Raw genomic sequence first — 22016 nt, forward strand, 5'->3', positions numbered from 1 at the left:
TTTTTCTTTTCCCTCCCCCCCCTAGTTTTCTATTACTTTTTTGAATTTCTCTTTGTAGTTTATATTTTGATAAACCAATAAAAAGTTTGATTTAAAAAAAGAGAAGGAAGAGCCAGCACAAAAATAAATAATTAAAGACTTAACTTAATGACTAATTTAAATTACTTGCCTGCATAATAGGATGAGGGACACGGTGGCTCAGAGGGTTAGGACGCTGAGCTTGTCGATCAGAAGGTCGGCACTTTGGCGGGTCGAATCCCGAGTACCGCGTAACAGAGTGAGCACCTGTTACTTGTCCCAGCTTCTGCCAACCTAGCAGTTCGAAAACACGTAAAAATGCAACTAGAAAAATAGGGACCACTATGGTGGGAAGGTAACAGCGTTCCGTGCGCCTTTGGCACCTAGTCATGCCGGCCACATGACCACGGAGACGTCCTCGGACAAGCGCTGGCTCTTCGACTTTAAAACGGAGATGAGCACTGGCCCCTAGAGTTGGAAACGACTAGCACATGTGTGTTACCTTTACCTTTTATAATAGGATGTCCCTGTTTATAGCATTGGCTGATCTTCATCTATATCAGGGGTGTCAAACTCAATTTCATTGAGGACCACATCAGCATTGTGGTTGCCCTTAGGGAGCCAGGTGGGTATGGCTGGGATGTGTGTGGCTTACTGGGTGTGTGTGGCTAGGATGGGCGTGGCCTACTGGGTGGGCATGGTCAGTTCGACATCACTTGCTTCAGAGGTTCCCGGGTAGGACTGGGGCAGATCTGAGGGTCTCTGGCAGAGGAGGATGGGACCAAGGCGAGTGCCGGGACATGGTCCCTCCCACCCTTCCATCCTCTGTTCTTTCCTTCCTCCCTCCCACCCTCCATTCATTCCTCCCTGTTCCTTCCTCCCTTTTCCCTCCCTCCCTCCCACCCCCGATTCATTCCTCCCTGTTCCTTCCTTCCTCCCTTTTTCCCTCCCTCCCTCCCTTCCTTCGCCTTCTCATCTCTTTCCTTCCCCGGCACTCAGGAAGAGGTGATGGGAGGGGGAGGGATTGCCAGCACTAATATGCTGCTGCTGGCCATTCCTATACTATGTGGCTGGGTGGGGGTGGTCCTGTTGAAAGGGAGGCCTCGTGGCTGCAAGTCTGGAGATGCTTGTGTGGGGGTGGGGGTGGCGCTGATCTACAACTTAGTTGCATCCATCAAAGCCAGAACACACTCAGCCTAAGATCCACTGGTAGGAAGTTTATTCTCTGGAGAGAGAAAACCTATGACTGGCTGCTCTCCTGTAATAATTGTCAAAAGCCCATAATGGGGATTCGCTACCACTGCAGGTAGGGGATTAAAATGCAAATGTGCATGGTTTTCTAGGTGGTTAGAAATTGGTATTCTGAAGTTTTCTAGTGACATTTGTTCATGATGTATATAACAAAAATGGTCTAATCATTATGTAGCCAAACTGAAAACATGGGATAACTCATGGAATCAAATATAAAGTTGGTGATATTTCTTGAATAGTTGGAAGAATAATTTTCACATTCTTCACCTCAATAAAATTTTTGCTTAAAAATATTATATTTTGCCTGTATTCAATTTTCCTTCTTTAGCAAAAACAAAGAGAAATTGGGCAATAATATTGCATGATTCTACATCGGCAAAAGGAGTAGTTCTCATTTGTATTTATGATTTATTTACTGAGAGTGATGCTGTCCAATCACATATAACTTGAGTTTATATCACATTAATACAGTAAATAGAGCTTAAGACGCAATATGAAACACAATAACATTTGATTTACTCAGGTGAACTTGTTCAGGAACTACCAGAATTTATGCAACCCCCAAGGCTCTCTGGAAAAAAAGTTTTAAATACTTTCAGGAATATTAACCATTCTAATCTTTCTTCCCATTCTGATCTCTTACTACTACCCTGCTTTGGCAAGAAGATTTGCTTACAAGAGTTTTCTAAGCTATTATTTATTTATTTATTTATTTATTTATTTATTTATTTTTGGGACTTATATGCCGCCCTATCTCCCGAAGGACTCAGGGCAGCTAACAACAATAAAAATACAATAATACAAAAATTAAACAAGGATTAAACTAGCAGCCCCAATAGTAAAATATTAAAAACATTTTTTTTTAAAAAAATCCCTGTCGTCAGTCCAGGTCAGCCTAATGAAAAGGAATGTTTTAAGGACGCGACGAAAGGACCGGAGATCCGGGGCCATCCGGAGCTCAAGGGGAAGTTGGTTCCACAGGGCTGGCGCTCCCACAGAGAAGGCCCTCCCCCTGGGGGTTGCCAGCCGACATTGTCTAGCCGATGGCACCCTGAGGAGGCCCTCCCTGTGTGAGCGCACTGGGCAATGGGAAGTTGTTCCCGGCAGCAGATGGTCCTGCAAATATCCCGGGCCTAAGCCATGTAGGGCTTTAAAGGTAAGAACCAGCACCTTAAATCTCATCCAGAGGGCAACCGGTAACCAATGCAGCTCACGCAGGAGGGGTGTAATATGGGAGTATCAGGATGCTCCCATCATAACCCGGCCACATTCTGCACCAGCTGGAGCCTCCGGGTGGTCTTCAAGAGCAGCCCCATGTAGAGAGCATTGCAGTAATCTATACGGGAGGTAACAAGTGCATGAGTTACCGTACGTAGGGCATCTCGGTCCAGATAGGGGTGCATCTGGTGCACCAGGCGAACCTGGGCAAATGCCCCCCTAGCCACAACTCCTATATGATCTTCAAAACTGAGTCGTGTATTTAGGAGGACACCTAAGTTGCACGCCCTGTCAACAGGAGGTAACACCTCTCCTCCCATAACCAAAGATGGAAACTCTTGGACTAAATGAGATGCCGGTACATAAAGCCACTCAGTCTTGGCCGGGTTGAGCCGGAGCCTGTTCTTCCCCATCCAGATCCATACCGCTTCCAGGCAACAAGATATCACATCGAGGGCATCGCTGGGTTGGTTTGGGGTGGAGATGAAAAGCTGGGTATCATCAGCATATTGATGATACCTCACCCTGAAACCATGGATGATCTCACCCAGTGGCTTCATATAGATGTTGAACAGGAGGGGCGAGATGACCAACCCTGAGGCACCCCACAACTAAGGGGCCTCTGGGTTGATCTCTGCCCTCCTGCCAACACCGTCTGCGAACGGCCCGAGAGGTAGGAAAAGAACCACCGTAAAATGGTGCCTCCCACTCCCAATCCCCCAAGACGTCGCAGCAAGATACCATGGTCGATGGTATCAAAAGCTACTGAGAGATCTAATAGGACCAGGACAGAGGAATAACCCCTATCTCGGGCTCACCAGAGATCATCCACCAGCACAACCAATGCCGTCTCCATGCTGTACCCAGGCCTGAAACCCAATTGGTATGGGTCCAGATACTCAGTTTCCTCCAGGACCAAAGGGAGCTGCTGTGCCACCACGCTCTCAACAACCTTCGCAAGGAAGCGAAGGTTGGAGACAGGACGAAAGTTATTTAAAATAGCTGGATCCAAGGCAGGTTTCTTGACGAGGGGCCTCACCACTGCCTCCTTCACGGTGGCAGGGAAGCACCCCTCACTCAAGGAAGCATTGATAACTGCCAGGAGCCAGCCTCGTGTAACCTCCCGAGTCACATAAACCAGCCAGGAGGGACACAGGTCCAACAAACACGTGGCGGCACTTTATCTCCCCATGATCCTGTTCACTTCATCCGGAGTCACAGGATCAAACTCCTCCCAAATGTTATCGGCCAAACCCATCACTTCCCCCTCATCATATACTGCCCAGTCAGAGTCCAGGCCAGCCCGAATCTGAGTGATTTTATCCACCAGATACTGACTAAACTCCTCAGCCCGTCCCCGCAAGGGGTCCTTCCCCGTCCCCTGATTTAAAAGGGAACGGGTCACCCTAAACAGGGCGGCCGGGCATTTATCTGCGGATGCAATGAGGGTGGCGAAGTGAGCACGCTTCGCCACCTCCATTGCCACAAGGTAAGATCTAGAAAAGGATCTTAACTGTGTTCGGTCAGACTCGGACTGACTGGACCTCCAAATGCTCTCTAGGCCCCTCCTCCAGTGCTTCATCTCCTACAGGTCCACGGAAAACCAAGGGGCCAACCGGGATCTGTGCCGGGTCAGAGGCAGCAAAGGCACAACACGGTCGAGAGCCTCCAAAGTAGCCCGTTGCCAAGCATCAACTAAGGTCTTGACCGGGCTGTGGGAAAGGGAGGCAGGAATCAATCCAAGCGCCATCTGGAACCTATCCGGGTCCATCAGGCGCATGGGGCAGAACCACCTGGTCAGTTCCACCTCCCAGCAGCGGGAGGTGGTATAACGGAGGCCAAGCCACAGGAGGTAATGGTCCGTCCATGAAAGGGGTTGAGAAATTGGAAAAACCCCACCCAGACCATTAAGCCACTGCCCAGAGATAAAAATAAGGTCAGGCGTGTTTCCCCCCTCATGAGTTGGACCCTGAATAATCTGGGTCAGGTCCATGGCCATCATGGAAGCCATGAACTCTCGAGCCACCCCCAACGCACCCCCCAGGGAAGGCAGGTTAAAATCCCCCAGAAGTCTGGGAAACTCAATCGCCAGCCCCGAGAGGGCATCGAGCAGCCCGGGCAGGGCCATTGCCACGCAGCTGGGAGAAAGGTATGTGAGCAACAGGCCCATCTGACCCCCAGGGCTCCACCTCAAGAGGAGGGACTCACATCTGCCTATCTGAGGGGCAGTGGCCTCCCGCGGACAAAGGGCCTCCTTAATATCAACTGCCACCCCCCACCCCTACCCTGAGCCCTATAATTCATTTGCTGCCCCTCGCACTAATAAAGCAATTCTGAGCAACTTACATGTTAAGGAATTTGGTTTGCAGGGTCTCCTTGTGCTACCAAAGAGTTGCACAGACAAGGAAGGGTACTGAGAGCAGCAAGAATCACACACAGGAATACACTGAGTTATAAAAACAAAAAGTAGTTTACTTTTTAAACAGTCCAGGTCATAAACAATAGCAACAGTCCAAAGAGTAATCCAAACTACAAAGTCTTCTTACCGGTCCAGAGGTCAATACACAGTTCAGGTTTACAACAGTAGTAAACCAACAGCAAAGCAAAAACAGTAACAGTAGAGAGCAGTGAATTCAGAGAGAGAGAGAAGCTACGTTCCTAGCTTCCTCTTATGGCCATGAGAACACTTACACACCCATTGGCCAATTAACATCTTAAAGCCATAGCATTATGGTTAATATATTTTCAACCCAACATTGTAGGCTAACACCATATGCCTAACATTCTCCCCTTTGGGTAGAATAATATATAACTCTTACAATCTTATGCACATTCTTTCACAATTAGCATTGTGTTTCACAACACTTTGTACCTTTGTAAAATGGTCTGCAATATTTACATCAGATGAACAATACTCTAGCTGTATTAATTTATCTTTGATACATTGTCTGACATTTAAATAACAAAGATCAGTATGTTTAGATCTTGTTCTTACTGCAGCATTATTAGCCATCTTTATCGCAGCTTGATTGTCCTCATACACAATAAATGGATCATTTACATCTAAACCCATATCTAACAATAATTGTTTGTACACTAGCAGTTCTGTACATAACACTGATAGACATGAAAATTCAGCCTCCATTGTAGACAAGCTTATGTGTTTTTGTCTAATAGATTTCCATCCAATCAAAGAATCACCCAACATTACAGCCAACCCTGAAGTAGTTTTACGAGTGCTTGAATCAGAGGCAAAACTCGCATCTGCATATGCAGTAAGGATTAACTCACGATTTGGCTCTAAATATAACGAGTAGTGAATAGTTTGCTTCGAATACCTTAATACTCGTTTAGCTGATTGCCAGTGTCTAACAGTTGGATTATTGTTGTACCTAGCCAATTGATTTACACAGTAAGAAATATCAGGTCTAGTCCAATTACTCAGATACATAAGACTTCCTATCAAAGATTGGTACATAGCCTTATCAAATACAGGACTCTCAACATTAGTGTCCTTAAAATCCATAGCCATCGGAGTTTTTGCTGGTTTACACATTTCCATATTGTATCTCTTTAATAACTGAGATATCTTACTGGCTTGTGAAATCTTAAAACCCCTATTCGTTTTCACAATATCTAACCCCAAATAGTGGCTTATTTTCCCAAGATTTCTAATTGTGAATTTATTTTGCAATCTTGAAATGATAGTTTGTGCTTCTAACTCAGTTTTTGTTATTATTGCAATATCATCTGTGAATAATAAAAGAAAAGATAATGCTCCGTTGTGTTCTCTTCTAAACAAACAAGGATCAGCATTACTGGCTACAAAACCTAATGCACTTAACTCATTTACTATACATTTGTTCCACTCATAGCCTGATTGTTTCAATCCATAGAGGCTTTTCTTTAATTCCCAACAATCATGGTCTCTATCATTGGTCAATCCTGGTGGTATTCTTAAATAAATAGTATGTTGCAATGGAGCATGTAGATATGCAGTTTCAACATCTACATGGTTAACCATATATTGGTTTTTAGCCGCCCATACTAAAGCTGCTCTTAAAGTAGTTGCCCTTAGACTGGGTGCAAACACTTCATCATAATCCTCAGTAGTTTGGGCAAAACCTTGTGCAACCAAACGTGCCTTATGGGTTATAGTTCCATCTACACCCTTCTTTATCTTATATATCCATTTACAACCTATAGCTTGCTCACCAGGTGGCAGTTTTGCTTTCACATAAACCTTAAGATCCTGCAAAGACTTCAACTCCCTGTTCATTGCAGCTTTCCATGATGCTTGTTCCTTTTCAGGATACATCCTGATCTCATCATAGTTAGAAGGCTCTACACTAACTTGACATACTATACTTGCTTCATAGCGATCAGGTGGACGTCTGATGCGCGTGGAACGCCAAGGAATTACAGGGCTTTGAATTTCTGTCTCCTTTCCTTCCTCTTTCTCTGATTCATCTTTTATCTCCCCTATCTCCTCTTCATCTTTTATATTTACAGGAGATGTATTATCATTACTAGTTACGTTATCAGAGGAGTCCTCAAACACTAGAGGATCAGTATTAACAGTTACTTGCTCTAACCTATCCCAACCAACGTGCTCAAGGAATTTTGCACTCGCACTGTTATATACATTAGTTGTGCCCTGTTCCCAAAAACGATAGGATCTATGGTTAGCTTCGTAACCTACAAAGTATAATTGCCTAGCCCTATGTTGGCCTTTACTCCTGAGTTGTGCAGGAATGTGGACCCAAGCTGGGGTGCCAAACGTGTTCAGGTAATCAAGGTTTGGTCTTCTACCGTGCCATATTGTATATGGTATTTTACCAGTAGAAGTATTAACCACTATATTCAGAACATGGTTTGCACATTTTGCTGCCTCCCCCCACAGTCTATCTGTTAAGCCAGAATCTATTAACATGGTTCTCATCATGGCTTGTAACGTTTGCCCACGTCTCTCAACAAATGCATTATGTTGAGGCCTATAAGGGGCTGAACGTTTATGCTCAATGCCAGCTGATTGTAGCATATCAACAAAACGCTTATTTGTAAATTCAGTACCATTATCAGTAATTATGCACTGAACCTTTCTCTTTGTTTTTCTCTCCACAAACTTCAGCCAGTTTGCAAATTGTTGGAAAGTGTCTGCTTTTGACTTAAGTAGATAACAAAAACCATAACGAGAGTAGTGGTCCAATATACTTAAAATATAACATGACCCTCCTAAACTTGGCTTCATGGGTCCAATTAAATCAGCAAACACAACTTCCAAAGGTACAGTTGTTTTGAAGCTGTTTATCCTGTTTGCAGGAGTTGCCTTGCTCTTTTCCTGATTACAGGCATTGCAATTCAAATACTTACTACATGGTTTCAGTTTAACTCCTTGTACTAACTCAACTGTTTTACGTAGTGAGTTAAAGTTCACATGCCCTAACCACCTATGCAATAAATGTATACATTCATCATGTGGCTTCTTGTTCTCACATATTGAGTTAGCTTTAACTGTACTAACCTGGTTACTTGTGAGAACAAATAAACCATCTTTCAAATTAGCAGTTACACAGGTTCCATTCCTCTCAATAGTGCATTGCTCCCCTCTGAATGTTACCACAAACCCAACCTTAACCAATTCCCTTACAGATAACAGGTTGAATCTTAGCTTAGGTATATATAACATAGGTAACTGTTCATCAATGCATGGACAATAGGAATTACCTTCACCAGAGGCCTTCATCTTCCAACCGTTGGCTAGTGAAACATATTGGTTGCTGTTTTTCATATTAATAAACCTCTTTTTCTCTTTAGTAATGCATTGTGAAGCCCCACTATCAACAACCCACAATTCATTATTTCTGGATGTTGGTTCACCAGAAATAGCCAAACCAATGCCCTTCTTAGCCTTCCCACTGCTATTTACATTCTGTTTTCTTCCCTTTCTACAGAATTTGGCTATATGCCCTTTAGCCCCACAAGAAAAAACATTTCTTGACGTTGTAAGCAGTGGTAAATGGCTGCTCCTCTCGTGGCTGTGTCTCTCTCAGCTGGTCTCTGTCACGCCTCCTTCTGGACTCTTCCAGCAGTCTCCCAGTAATGTTAGTCAATGTCAGTTCCTCTCTGGTCAGGACTTCCAAAGAAGAAACATACCCATCATAACTCTCATCCAAAGATGACAAAATAATGTAGACCTGATGCAACTCTGAAAAAATCAGCTCCTTTTCATGAAGCTCTTGAAAAGTTGCCTTCATGTAGTTTAAATGGGTCAGCATATCTCCATTCTTCTGCAGACGAGCCCTAAACAGCTTACGTGTAAGGTGTATATGTGCACCCACACTGTCTCGAACATAAAGCCTTCGCAAAACATCCCAACACCTAGCAGCAGACTCCTCACCACGAATATGGACAAGCTGCTGGTCATTCAGTGTTAGTCCAATAATGCAGAGAGCTTTCTCATTGCTACGTTTAAAGTTGTCTAACTTCTTTGCATCCTCTTCGTCATCTGGATCCCAAGCAGTAGTATCTGGTGGGTTATTTACAACAGTCCATAGTCCTTCCTTGCGCAAAAGCAAGCAGCATTTCGTGGACCAGGAAACATAGTTTGTCCCATCCAACCGGGTTATCCAGGAGATGCCTGACAACAGGTCTTGTGCCATTTTACACCAAATAGCTAACACAAACTCAGCTAGGAATACTGTGTGTACTTACTCTCAGTACAGGCCTGGGCCCATAACCAGTGTTAAGGAATTTGGTGTGCAGGGTCTCCTTGTGCTACCAAAGAGTTGCACAGACAAGGAAGGGTACTGGGAGCAGCAAGAATCACACACAGGAATACACTGAGTTATAAAAACAAAAAGTAGTTTACTTTGAGGTGGTGTAAAGACAAAAATGCACAGTCAAAAAATAAACAGTCCAGGTCATAAACAATAGCAACAGTCCAAAGAGTAATCCAAACTACAAAGTCTTCTTACCGGTCCAGAGGTCAATACACAGTTCAGGTTTACAACAGTAGTAAACCAACAGCAAAGCAAAAACAGTAACAGTAGAGAGCAGTGAATTCAGAGAGAGAGAGAAGCTACGTTCCTAGCTTCCTCTTATGGCCATGAGAACACTTACACACCCATTGGCCAATTAACATCTTAAAGCCATAGCATTATGGTTAATATATTTTCAACCCAACATTGTAGGCTAACACCATATGCCTAACATTACAGACAATAAAAAGATAAATACAGAAATAACTAAAATTGCTAATACTATATAAAATTTAGAACCAAGGAAATGGACAGCACAAGAACGAGATATTCTTTTACCTCATTAGTCTTCTCCAGTGATCCAAGCCCCCCACAAGGCCTCAAACCAACTGGCAAAACCATGTTTTTATATACTTCCAGAAGGGTAGACATGTGGGAGCTTAAAGGGTTGAAGCCATAGCAGAAAATGCTTTTCTCGTTGACCCTGCCAGCTGGAAAATTTGTCCACACAAAATGTTTTGCAGATAAAAATACCTTTTTATTAACTCTTTTTTAAAGCTTGTAAATCTACTCCCTATTCAGTTTTCCAGTCAATTGGGAAAATGAAAGGTTTCATTTTATATCTTCCCCTAAGACTTTATCCAAATATATTCTACTTATAAATAAACTGTGATATCAATATATCAGCACAACTGGGAAAGTTGGTTAGCAGATAACTTAAATAGTTAATAGAGGGAAAAGGTCAGTAATTCACCAGATTGCCTTTCTTATTTTCTCAGTGTCTGCCCAACCTATAACATCTGTGAATTGTGTGAGGCAGGATTATATTTCCATGACCCTAACCATGTCTTTCTAAAACTGAGGAGGCCCACCTGGCACATTTCAGACACACACAGTCTTGGACAGCTGTCATCTCCGCTTGCCACTTCTGAGCAAGTCAAGTTAGCACCAAACTTGTTTCCATTGTGAGCCCCTTTGAATTGTTTATATTTAGAGTGGTCATGATAATGAATATATAAACAGTGAAGAAAGCTCATGGAAGATATCAACCTGGGAAATTCAACATCTGGTTTCCCTCCATGCCTTTCTTTCACCCCTAGTATAGCTCTACTGAAATGGCAAAGACTCCATCTTGGTATTGGACAAAATTAGATACCTGATTCAACTCTAAATAGAAAAGAAGCAGAGGAACATTTTAGCACAAGGGAATGCCCTGTTGTTCAGGGAGAACTGGATGATGATTGTAGATGCCCTACTGAAATGGACAAAGGCTAATGTTTATGATAAAAGTAGTGCTTTGTTTTGGGGGTAGTAGAGGTGCATTTGTTTTACTTTGTTTTATTAAGCCTAGAAAAAAGTTTGCAGATTCCTAAAATGAATTTGCTGCTGAAAAGACAGCAACCAACAATGATATGGTTTTTGGATATCATGAAAAGGATGCTGGCTTATTGCCAGTGGGTCCTCTAACCATAGATTGTAAACTTAAAGCATTCACATTCAAGGGACTTTTCGGAAGTCGTGCTAAGCTTGCATGAAGAGTTCTAGATCATTACAGGGGGCTGTTAGGGATATGGAAAAAGGGCACTAGAATGGTTTCAACATTAGGAGCCTTTTGATTCCAGATATGTCATTTTGTTCCTAGGAGACATCCAGCTCCACATGTTCTCTAGCAAAATTAATACCTTGTTTCTAATTGTTCAGATTCCAGAAGCAGATAGACAAGCATTTCCTGAAAGCAGAAAAACAGCGCTTACGAGGAGAAAAGAAGCAGCGTAAAGCTGAAGCACGGGAATTCAAGAAGCAGCTGAAATTGCATCAAAAGTTTAATCTATGGAACTCAGTTCATGCTCTTGACAATAATGCTGCAAAATCTGAGAGCCTACAATCCAGTACATTTCTGTAAGCAAGCCTGGACCTGGCTTAGGTTTGGAAAGCACATTCTGCATACTCGGTGTTGGCTTTTGATGGACTATGAACTCCTTTTCTAGCCAACTCGTGATTTGTCCATTTGTGGTATTTTCAATATCTTTAACTTCCTACTTCTCTAAAAACATACTTTTAAAAGATTACTAGACAAATTGGGATTCATTGGGTCATCATTTCGGAGATATTTCCTTAACAGAAGAGAAACAGAATGACCAAGAACAAAACTGGAAGTGAGAAGGACTTTGATTTCCTGCTGGCTTTATCATACTAACTGCACTCCAGCAGCCAATGGTGGGGATCAGTCTTCCCAGCCTGTAGAGTGAACAAAAATAAAACACAAAGGCAGAAGACAACTTTGTCTTTTCTCCTTCTGGATATCACAATGGATCTCAAATTTTGAAGGCGTTCTGTAGGTTAGCTAGTTGAGGAACCTTGGTTCCAAAATGGTTCCCGTAGGCCTGTTTTGCCAGGCCATTAAAGGTTACAGGAATGTTAGAATGGTTAATGAGCATGCAGATTTGGAATTTTACTGATTTGTCTCTGGTTTCCTCCATTTCACAGTTCTCTGCAGCGATGCCCAGTTGTGTCAACTCTGAGTGCCGCCTTTGTAGATGAGAATTTACCAGATGGAACTCGCCTCCCACCAAAGATTATCTTCATGAAGCATTGGCGTATGAGGAACACAGGCAACATGGCATGGAGCTCAGATACCAAGGTGTTTTTTAATGTTTAATTCGTAAAAATGCTAAAATCTAGATTGGCACAGAGCCTGCTCCCATTGCTCATCTCCTTTAGCCCTTTCTGCATGAACATTGGGAAGGTACTTTGAAAGTGCAGTATACTTTGTGGCATGTTTTGGACTGAGTCCTGCTATTTTGTTTTCTGCTATTCCGGTAAATAATGGATCTCAAGCATGTAATTTGCTTATTTATGAAAGGTTTATTTTAAACTCTCAGCCACTCAATTTGGTGTTTTGGCTACACTGTTCAAAACAAAATCTATGGCTATAGGCTGCTTTTGTTCTGAGTAAATGGGAACTGAAGGATTCATTTTAATAAATCAGAGATGCCCAGATCGCAGAACTGTATACATTCAATCGGAGAATTGTGAATTGTCTCTTAAGTGTTATTAGTCTATTTCATCATCACTTGTATACCAAGATTATCTAATAATTTTCTCTCTGCAGCCCTAGGATTCTTGAGAATTAGGCTTTTATGTTATAGTCTCAGGTACTTAGATGGAAGATTCTGATTCTTCTTCATAGTAATTTTTCTTTGTATTGCATGTAGTGCCTGAGAGCCACAGAATGAAGTTCAAATCTGAATGGAAGTTTGAATCTCTGTTTACCAGCATTTACTTAATGAAGATCTTATAGGACAAGGCCTAAAAACATTGATACATGACCAGTCTGGAAAGCTCACAATAAAATAATGTTTTTCTTTTCTGTTCATATTTCAGCTAAAATTCATGTGGGGAAACATAACTCTGGTGTCTTCTGGAAAAAAAGATGTGATTGTGCCTTCCCTACTTCCTGGAGAAGAGGGGATTGTTTCAGTGGAGTTTGAAGCCCCACCAGTGGAAGGAACCTATACATCTCACTGGAGGTTATCACATAGGGGGGAGCAATTTGGACCCCGGATCTGGTGCAGTATTGTGGTTGACTCTTCTTCCACAACTGTTTGTCCTGACCATGGCAAATTGATGCCTACTGTTTGCCAGAATAGTAGATCTCTTTACAAAGAAGAGGTAAGGCCCTCGTATACCTGGGTGTATTTAAGTCTGTCGTTTTTTTCCTCTCAATATTTTTTTCTCCACATTTTGTAATTCTACTACATCTCTGCCTTCTTCTTTTTTTGCCTTTTGTCTGTATTGCCTCCACTCAGTGGCCCCTCTTCTTTAATGTGCATATTCTCTTCTGATTCAAATATAAATCCTAGAATCAATCAGCTTATTATCCTTTGGGCTGTTAGTTAATTTGTTTTAACAGTTTGAATCATTCAGATAAGTTACTCATGAAACAATCTGTGCTTGGGATAACGTTCGGATGTAACAGTCGTCTGTAGGTCCACCTCAGTTGGGCTCAAAATTGAAGAGCTAGAAAGAAAAAATAAAGTGTATGCACCATTTCTTTTCCTCTTTGGCAAACAGAATTATATGTTTGGGAGAAGTAGGGTTTTGTCAATAACATACTTCTATCAGCTGAAAGAGCAGGAACTCATTGGCAAAGTACATTTTAAATACCAAAATCCTAGATTTAGCCCCTAACGTTTTCAGGTATAACTGAAAAAAAGGAGATCTTAACCTGATAACATAGAAAGCAGCCTGCTAATCAGTCCATACTGGTTGAAGATTATGAGAGTTGCCACCCAAAACATTTGCAGGGCTCTTTACAGATCTTTTCAGGATCAATTGATCGGTCTGCATGAGATAGGATCTTGTAAACATCCATTTATCCTATTAACTTTGTTCTAAACTAATTGCAAGATTGTTGTTCCATCTATTTCTCAGCTCAGTAATATAAGGGATATATGATTTTTTAAAAAAGTAAAATAATATGCAACTTCTGAATGAACAAAACAATGGAGAAAGTGTGCTAGTGTCACTTATTTTTTTTAGAAAATACAAAGATGTATTAAAAATCATTTTTGCACATTTATTTTGCACTTCTGTTTAGCTGAAAAAGATTCAGACTTTTTTATATTAATCTAGAATAACAAATGAAAATGTCAAGATCAAGGTAATATGGAAGATGTACTGCATTATAAATGATACAATGAAGTGCCCGAGTAAAAGAATTTGCCTCAAAATCACCTTGGAGGAGCATTCTTCAGTAATACTTCTTTTCTCTAGGAAAGAGCATCAGAATTCAAGGGAGAAATAAGTTTGGCCAACCGAGTTGCTTCATCAAAGATGAAAAGAATCCTCAGTGCTAGAGAGTTCTACATCCCATCACTTGATCTTCTCACAGCCCAGGTGAAATGTCTGGTATAAACCAAAATTCAAAATGTATTCAGAGGAAATTTTCCATACAGTTTTCTCTGTCATTAAATTGTTCACCTTGTGTTCTTTCCATTAGGATTTGCTCTCCTTTGAATTGCTGGACATTAACATAGTGCAAGAACTGGAGCAGGTCCCTCGTAATACTCCTGTTGGTAAGTATTCTCTGTGCCCAAGAAGGCTTTTGGATGAGAATTGTGACAAATATATTCTCATCCTGCTTTCTCAAGACAGCATGTCTAATTGGCATTATTGGATATCTGCCAAGGCCCATAGTTCTCCAATAGGGGATTCTCTGCCAATTCCTGGCATCCTCTGGAACTGCTGCTGCTCCTTGCAAAATTACTGTGTTTTGCCTGGTATATTAAGCAAGCACTGTGCTTGTTTGCTTATTGTGGAAGATTTTCAGGTTTCTCACAGTATGGAACTGTAATGAGATTTTAATTTGCAAGCCTTAGTCCCCTCTTGTATTAGTTTCCTCAAAGTAAGAATAGTTGGTCAGCACCTGCTAGCTTTGATAGAGGTGTCAAACTGCCGGCCCACGGGTCAGGCGTGTCATCAGGAAACCGTGCCCACCCCGTTGGCAATGGAGAAAAAGCTCCGATATGTTGCGTGACGTCACATGACATTGTGAGTTTGACATGTCTGCTCTAGGCCAACATATTACGATGTATTTACCATATTATCCCTGACTGAATGACAGCTGAACTGAACAGGATAGATTTGTGATCCATATGATCTGTGATGCTTAACTAATCATTTCTCTCAACTTCTGAAAATCTTTAATTCTTTCTATTTGGTACTAGGCATGTTTAGTCCTTACCTGCTGAGCAGTCCACTTTCTTTCCTACAGATGAGGCAATGGAAGGAATCTATAAAAATGGTTTCAGAAATATATATATATATATATATATATATATATATATATATATATATATATATATATATATATATACATACTGTATTTTTTGGACCATAAGACGCACTTTTTTCCCCCAAAAGTGGGGGGGAAACGAGGGTGCGTCTAATGGTCCGAAGGTGATCTGTATGGCCAGCCCCAACCTCTGCAAGTGGAGCACGAATCAGCATGTGCTGAGAAACGCCGATCTCATGCTCCTGCAATCTGCCTCGCTCGGTTTCAGCTTCCCTTGCTACAAGAGAAAGCAGGCTGAAACGGAGTGAGGAAGATTGCCAGGAATGCGAATCGGCTGATCTCACGCTGCTGCAATCTCCCTCGTTTCAGCCTGCTTTCTCTTGTAGCAAGGGAAGCTGAAACCAAGCGAGAGAGCTTGCAGGAGCGCGAGATCGGCCGATTCACATTTCTGGCAATCTCCCTCGCTCCGTTTCAGCTTACTTTCTGCAAGAGAAAGCCGGGCCGCAGGGCCACTTCCGCAGGTACTGCTCTAATGCAGAGAGGGAAGGACAAAGAGGGAGGGAAGGAAGGAAGGGACAATGGGAGAGGGAGGGAGAGAAAGAGAGAGAGAGAGAAAGAGAGGGAGAGAGAGAGAAAGAAAGGGAGAGAAATAGAGGGAGAGGAAAAGAGAGAGGGAGAGGAAGAAAGGGAGAGAAGGAGAGAGAAGGAGAAAGAAAGGGAGGGAAATAGAGGGAGAGAGAGGGAGAGAGAGGGAAAGAGAAAAATAGGGAGCGAAAGAGGGAGATGGAGAGAAAGGGAGAGAGAGAGAGGAGAAAGAAAGAGGGAGATGGAGAGAAAGGGAGAGAGAGAGAGGAGAGAGAAAGAAAGAGGGAGGGGGAGAGAGGGAGAGAAAGAGAAGGAGAGAGAGAAATTAAATTAGTAACATGATTGTTAGGTGAATCTGGTTTCCCCACTAACTTTGCTTCTCAGAAGGTTGCAAAAGGCGATCACATGACCCTGGAACAATGTGACCATCATAAATATGAATCGATTGCCAAGCATCCGAATGTAAATCACATGACCCTGGGGATGCTGCAACAGTCATAAGTGTGAAAAATGGTCATGTCACTTTTTTCAGTGCCATCGTAACTTTGAACAGTCACTAAGTGAATCATTGTAAGTCAAGGACTACCTGTACTTTATCATTTTTTTCCTTTTTTGTTGGGGGGTCAAGTTTTTGACACCTTGCTGGGCGACTGGTGGTACTCGGACATTGCCTTGTACTAAAAGTGGTACAACGGATGAAAAGGTTGAAAAGCCCTGTTTTAGTATACCGGTACTATTTGGTTCAGAATTTTTTTTTCTTGTTTGCCTGCTCTAAAAACTGGGTGCGTCTTATGGTCCGAAAAATACGGTAAAAGGTTATGATTCTTCCTTGTGGTATCATCCTTATCTTGCTTTTCCAGATTCCATACAGGGGCCAAGTCCATACAAAAGCCATGATTGCACTCCTGTGCCAAAAACATCTGACTTTGATCAGAAACAAGAAGAGAATGAGAGAATCACATATGAATTATTGCCTGGTAAGCAGTGAGAAGTACTGAAATGGCCCTAAGAATTTCCTGTTCTTCCATTGGGTTTCCTTATCAGTCTTGGCTAAGAACTGAATGACCAAGCATTTTAATTGGCTTTATTATTGACAAATCGACTTTGCTGCAAAGCTGCTAGCTTTAGAATTTGAAAAAATTACCAGGTAGTTTTAGCAATACTGGAAAATGATTGCAAGGTTGTATGCACTTAGTAAAAGCTGCATTATAAAACAAGATAATCCAAGTTGTTTTCAACAGATTTTCTAGTTTTGTGTTTTGTATCTTCAGCCTTTTTCTTACAGTATAGCCCCTGCTTCAAGACACCCTTTATCCCTTGACAGCCATGATATGCTTGGCTCAACATAAGTCTTTATTACTAGGCTTGTGTTCAAATGCTTTAAAACCTCAGTTTCATAGACCTAGATATTTTAAGTATTTCTAATTTTTGTATAAAAGCTGCATTACTGTATGGAGGTACTAAGATCTGCCTCCAAATCAAACTCTTGAAAATTGTTTTTGTGAAGACCCTGTTCTTGCAACCCTGTAGGTTGAATGGTATTAGGCTTCCTCTTGGTGTGTCTCACTGCTTGAAGTACTTACATTCGTTAGATAAAATGAATTAGATATAAATGATTACCAACAATTAAACGCAAACTCTCAATATCTATGATAGCTTACTCCATTCTGAAATTTTTAGTAAATACTGCCAATAATATTAATCTGTAGATGCTGAAGTCAGCAAAGGGAAGGCTGAAAATTCAGGAAACCAAGAAGAAGGAGAGGAAGACATGAGTGGAACCCAGTTTGTATGTGAAACAGTCATTCGTTCTCTCACCCTAGATGCTGCACCTGATCATCAGCCCCCACAAAAAAGAAGTCTTTTCATAGTGAGTGTTTTCAAATACCTTTTGAAAAACTAGCATATTCAGAAAATACCTACAATGTAATTGATCATTTCCTCTTTTTTTGTTATTGTTGATTAGATTCTTTGCAAACATTATCCAATATTGCCCACTGCAGCCCAGAGAACAACGATTCCATTAACCCTGTTTCAGAGGAATTAGAAGCCAGAGTACCAACTCCTGAATTTGGTAAGATTTCACTAAATTACTCACAGTTGATGAGAGTTTGGTGTACAAATTAAGGCATCAGGCTGGAAACCAGGAGTCACAAACTCATCTTAGGTGTGAAGCCAGCTGATGACATTGGGCCAGCCACTTTCTTTCAGCCTTTAGAAGTAACATCAGTAAACCACTTCTGAAAATCTTTTTTAAGAAAACTGGAGGGATTTAGTCCAGGCAGTGAACAGAATTCAAAAGCTGACTTGATGGCACACACACACACCACACATTCATAGTTTCTATTTTCCGTTCCTCTCCAAGATACATATTTGAAATGTAGGTGACTACCTATGATGTGGGTGATAGGGAATAAGTTTTTACTTTATGAGGGTTGTGGCTTGGGTATACCTACAAAAGAGAATGATGAAGGCATTGTGGAAAGGACTGCAATATTGACATTTATACTGAAACACTATTGCCTGTGTTCTACTAGAAAATCTTCCAGTGTGAGATGATGAAGAAACAAACAGAGGAGAAGCTGACAATGATATTCAGGATGAATAAGGATTATATCATTGTCCTTCCAGAATGTTTTGATACTAGTCGTCCTCTGGGCGAATCAATGTACATTTCAGCACTCACTCAGTCAAATTTAGAAAACGTGAGCACGGCTCCAGCAAATCCTGAAGAAAGCCACAGATCAGTGAATAGCACCAGTGATATATTGATTACCTCTCAGACCCTTGATGAAGTGTCACTGACCCCTCAGACTGTGGAACCACAGCCAAATAAGGTACCATATAAATTAAGAATAATTCAGAACCTTAAGATTTCTTTATCTCCTATAATTATAAGTATCCTCCCAAAGAGAAGTGTTGATTTTTAAGTGTATATACCAAGCCAAAATGTACACACAAATCCAAATGAAAAAACAGCCATCTGGAATTTTACGAGATTATAATAGATACATTATATTATAATGGAACTACCTAAATGTGTAGCATGGACCAATATCTCCAATTTTCATTCATTTGAGCTTTTGGTACATTATAAATACCTGATTATTTTTCTCTAACAGATTTCTTTCTGAAAACGAGAGTTCCCGAGAAGCAACTTTTCCCACTAGAGAGGAAGCCCTGTTGATTCCTGTCCAAATGAAAGAAGGTATTGTATTGCAATGTTCTACATGATAGACAGTGAGCAGGAGTTTCTAACTGTGAAGTCGTTAGTTTTATAGATTGCTGCTCTCCAGAGATTTATGTATATTTGAGGAATACATATGTACGTATTGTTTTTATTAAACCCAGTAAATTTTACAAATTTGGTTTAAATAACACTATACTCTATCCCTTCCTTCTGGAGCACACGGATAGATTCTTTTTTTTCTGTTCTTGCTCACATGTACTTTTATTTTCACTTTCTTCTAGAATTACAAAGAGATGGTCCTGAGGTTTCATCTCCAGAGAATATAAATAACCCATCAATGTATCCTGAATCTTCTAGGTAAAGAAAACAGATCAAATTGAGATTTCATTTTTTTAAAATCCCATTTATAACCCGCCCTTCTCCGAAGACTCAGGGCGGCTTCCAATCTAAGAAGCACAAATCAATGTGCTTAGCAATAGCCTTCATTCTATGTATATGCCTGCTTATTAGGGCTTTCGGGGGGCCCCAAGCGGCATTTTTACAAAGTCAGCTTATTGCCCCCAACAATCTGGGTCCTCATTTTACCTACCTCGGAAGGATGGAAGGCTGAGTCAACCTTGAGCTTGGTGGGACTCGAACCTGCACTAATTGCAGGAAGCTGGTGTTACTTAAGGAGTCGTTAGTCCACTGCTCCACCAAGGCTCTTCTTGAATGACAATTGATTTTTTTAGTGAGAGATTTTTGATGTGTCAATTAGCCTTCTGTTTCTTCCTTTTTCAGAAATGTTGATTTAATCTTACAGTTGAACAAATCAATTGAGGCTTTAAAAACTGCACTGCTGAAGCAGGAAGCCAACAATGGCAAAAGAAACTAGAGCAGACAAATGGTTTTAAGAGAACAATGCAGTTGGGAGAGATCACTCACTACTCTTTGGATATAGAAAATGTTAATTTTAATTTCTGGCATCTTCACTGAAGATGTTTGGTCACTGGATTGGAAACTATTGCTAGTTGGAGTAGGTTATACTGTGCTGGGTGGATCAGTAGTCTAATAGAGAAAAAGCCCTTTCTCTATATTTGTATGTTTTCAACTGTAATTTGATTTGCAGACATAGCCCGGGAAATAGCCTTGCGGGTGGCCTGGTGAAAGGGGCCTTATCAGTGGCTGCCTCAGCTTACAAGGCATTGTTTGTTGGGCAGGCCTCCATGGATCAGGTAAATAGAACATCTTGTCATCTTATGAGACCCAGGAAACATACCTTTTCTATGGTTGCTTCTGTTCTCTGGAACAACCCCCCCCCCAAAAAAAAAGATACAACAGACCCAAGTCTTCTAGTCTTTTAAGACTTGGCTATTCTCTGATGCATTAGGGACCATTTGAGTGAGAAATCCCTTTTGGTTGTTTTATTATGTGCTGGGACATGTTTTTATATTTATATTTTGGGTTACTGTTGTATGGTAGGGGGGCAGTTCTCTTTAATTATTTGTGCTGCATGCTACCAAGTCACATTGCTTAAATTGTCTGGCCTTATAAAATTTAAAAATAAATAAATATAAATCATGCACTAATAATGGGAAGAGCAAGGAGGAGGAGTGTACATTTTGTAGTTTCATAATTAACCTTATATATAAAGAATTCAGCATGTTGCTAGTTTTTGTGAATGCAAAGCTTGAGAACTGGGTGATATTGTACATTATTACAAAAAGGAAAAGAATATTGAGCATTGTAGAAATTATTCCAATTTAAATTTTACTGGGATGACTGCAGTTGGAGAATTCTATATGGAGCTTTGCATTTATGTGTTTGTTTCCTCTTTATACTGATATTTCTGTATTTTTCACCCTTCCAGGCTCTTTCTGTAACCAGTGAAAATCATATGGCTTCATTTCTGGCCCACCTACATGAAATGGGCTTCTGTGACAGACACCTTAATCTCCATCTATTGCAGAAACATAAATGTGACATGAATCTTGTTGTCACTGAGTTGCTGCAGCTGAGTCAGGGTGATTGTTATGAGAGTCCATACTGAACATTTTTCACTTGTGCATTAAAAAACTTAACAGCAACTGGCACCAGCAGCTTCTAGCTCCCTTCTGTCCTAAGCAGAGCCAAGATGGCTTCATTTTTATTTTTCAGCATATTATAATTCCTACCATCTCTATTGTCCTACAGCTCAGGCATTAGTGAACCTTTTATTTTATTTTTTTCCAAACTGGTGAATGCCAGATTATAGATAGGAGAAAAGAAGCGATTACCGGTATGCTCCAGAAATATAAATGGACTTGACTTTAGCAGCCAAAGTAGGCTGGCTATTCTCCAATTTACTTTACTTCTCTTTTGGTCAAGCAATATTTTTATCCCACATTTACTGTTACGTTTCTTGCCAGGACACTGTCATTATCTGAAAACTTTGTTCTCATTAGGAAGATTCCATCAAAACCCCACAATTCCACTGTTCTCTGGTTATTTCCTTGTTAGAAGCAGAACTGAATTGTTTATTTGAAGAATAATACTAAAAGTGTAGCTGTTTATACTACATAATTCTTTAGGGAAAAAATTGATAGTGACTGCTCAAGCTACTTGAAGGGTAGATGGTGAAGACACATTTGAGTGTTTAAAAAATTATTTTTGTAGACTTTTAGCAGCCAGCAGTGTTTCACAGGAGTAAATACTGCTCTCACAAGCAGTATTCCTGATCTTCTCTACCCAGGTGTTAGACCAGATTGAAGTCCTTAAAAAAGCAATATTTTAACAGCTCTTCAGCTTAACTATATTGCTAATACCTGATAGAAGGTTTTACTTAATATGTAAGAGAAAAAAAGACAAAAATATGGATGAGTGATATTCAAGGAAAACAACTTCCTATGTCTCCATTAATCAAGACAGAGGATTCAAGAATCTGTGAGGAATTTCTGTCCGTATACTGAAAAAAATACTGTAAGGCTTTGATACATTTCTAAAGGTTTATAATTTTTGA

The 22016-nt window shown here is 41.0% G+C and overlaps 2 protein-coding genes across 2 annotated transcripts in view; one reads left to right on the forward strand and one right to left on the reverse strand.

Moving 5' to 3' along the window:
- Nucleotides 1-22016, reverse strand: part of LOC310649710 (uncharacterized protein) — a 629251-nt gene that overhangs the window by 58309 nt on the left and 548926 nt on the right. The window lies entirely within an intron of this gene.
- LOC310650160 (next to BRCA1 gene 1 protein-like) lies at nt 692-21200 on the forward strand (the record flags this gene model as incomplete). Its single annotated transcript, XM_083378996.1, has 16 exons — nt 692-753; nt 1250-1324; nt 10247-10408; nt 11169-11366; nt 11955-12108; nt 12852-13139; nt 14244-14366; nt 14470-14545; nt 16710-16826; nt 17559-17719; nt 18387-18686; nt 18749-18765; nt 18972-19057; nt 19321-19396; nt 20148-20253; nt 20889-21200. The coding sequence occupies 16 exons, from the start codon at nt 692-694 to the stop codon at nt 21066-21068; spliced, it is 2181 nt and encodes a 726-aa protein (XP_083235122.1). The 3' UTR covers nt 21069-21200.

The sequence above is a fragment of the Vipera ursinii genome (genome assembly GCF_947247035.1).
Source record: "Vipera ursinii genome assembly, chromosome: Z".
Lineage (NCBI taxonomy): Eukaryota > Metazoa > Chordata > Lepidosauria > Squamata > Viperidae > Vipera > Vipera ursinii.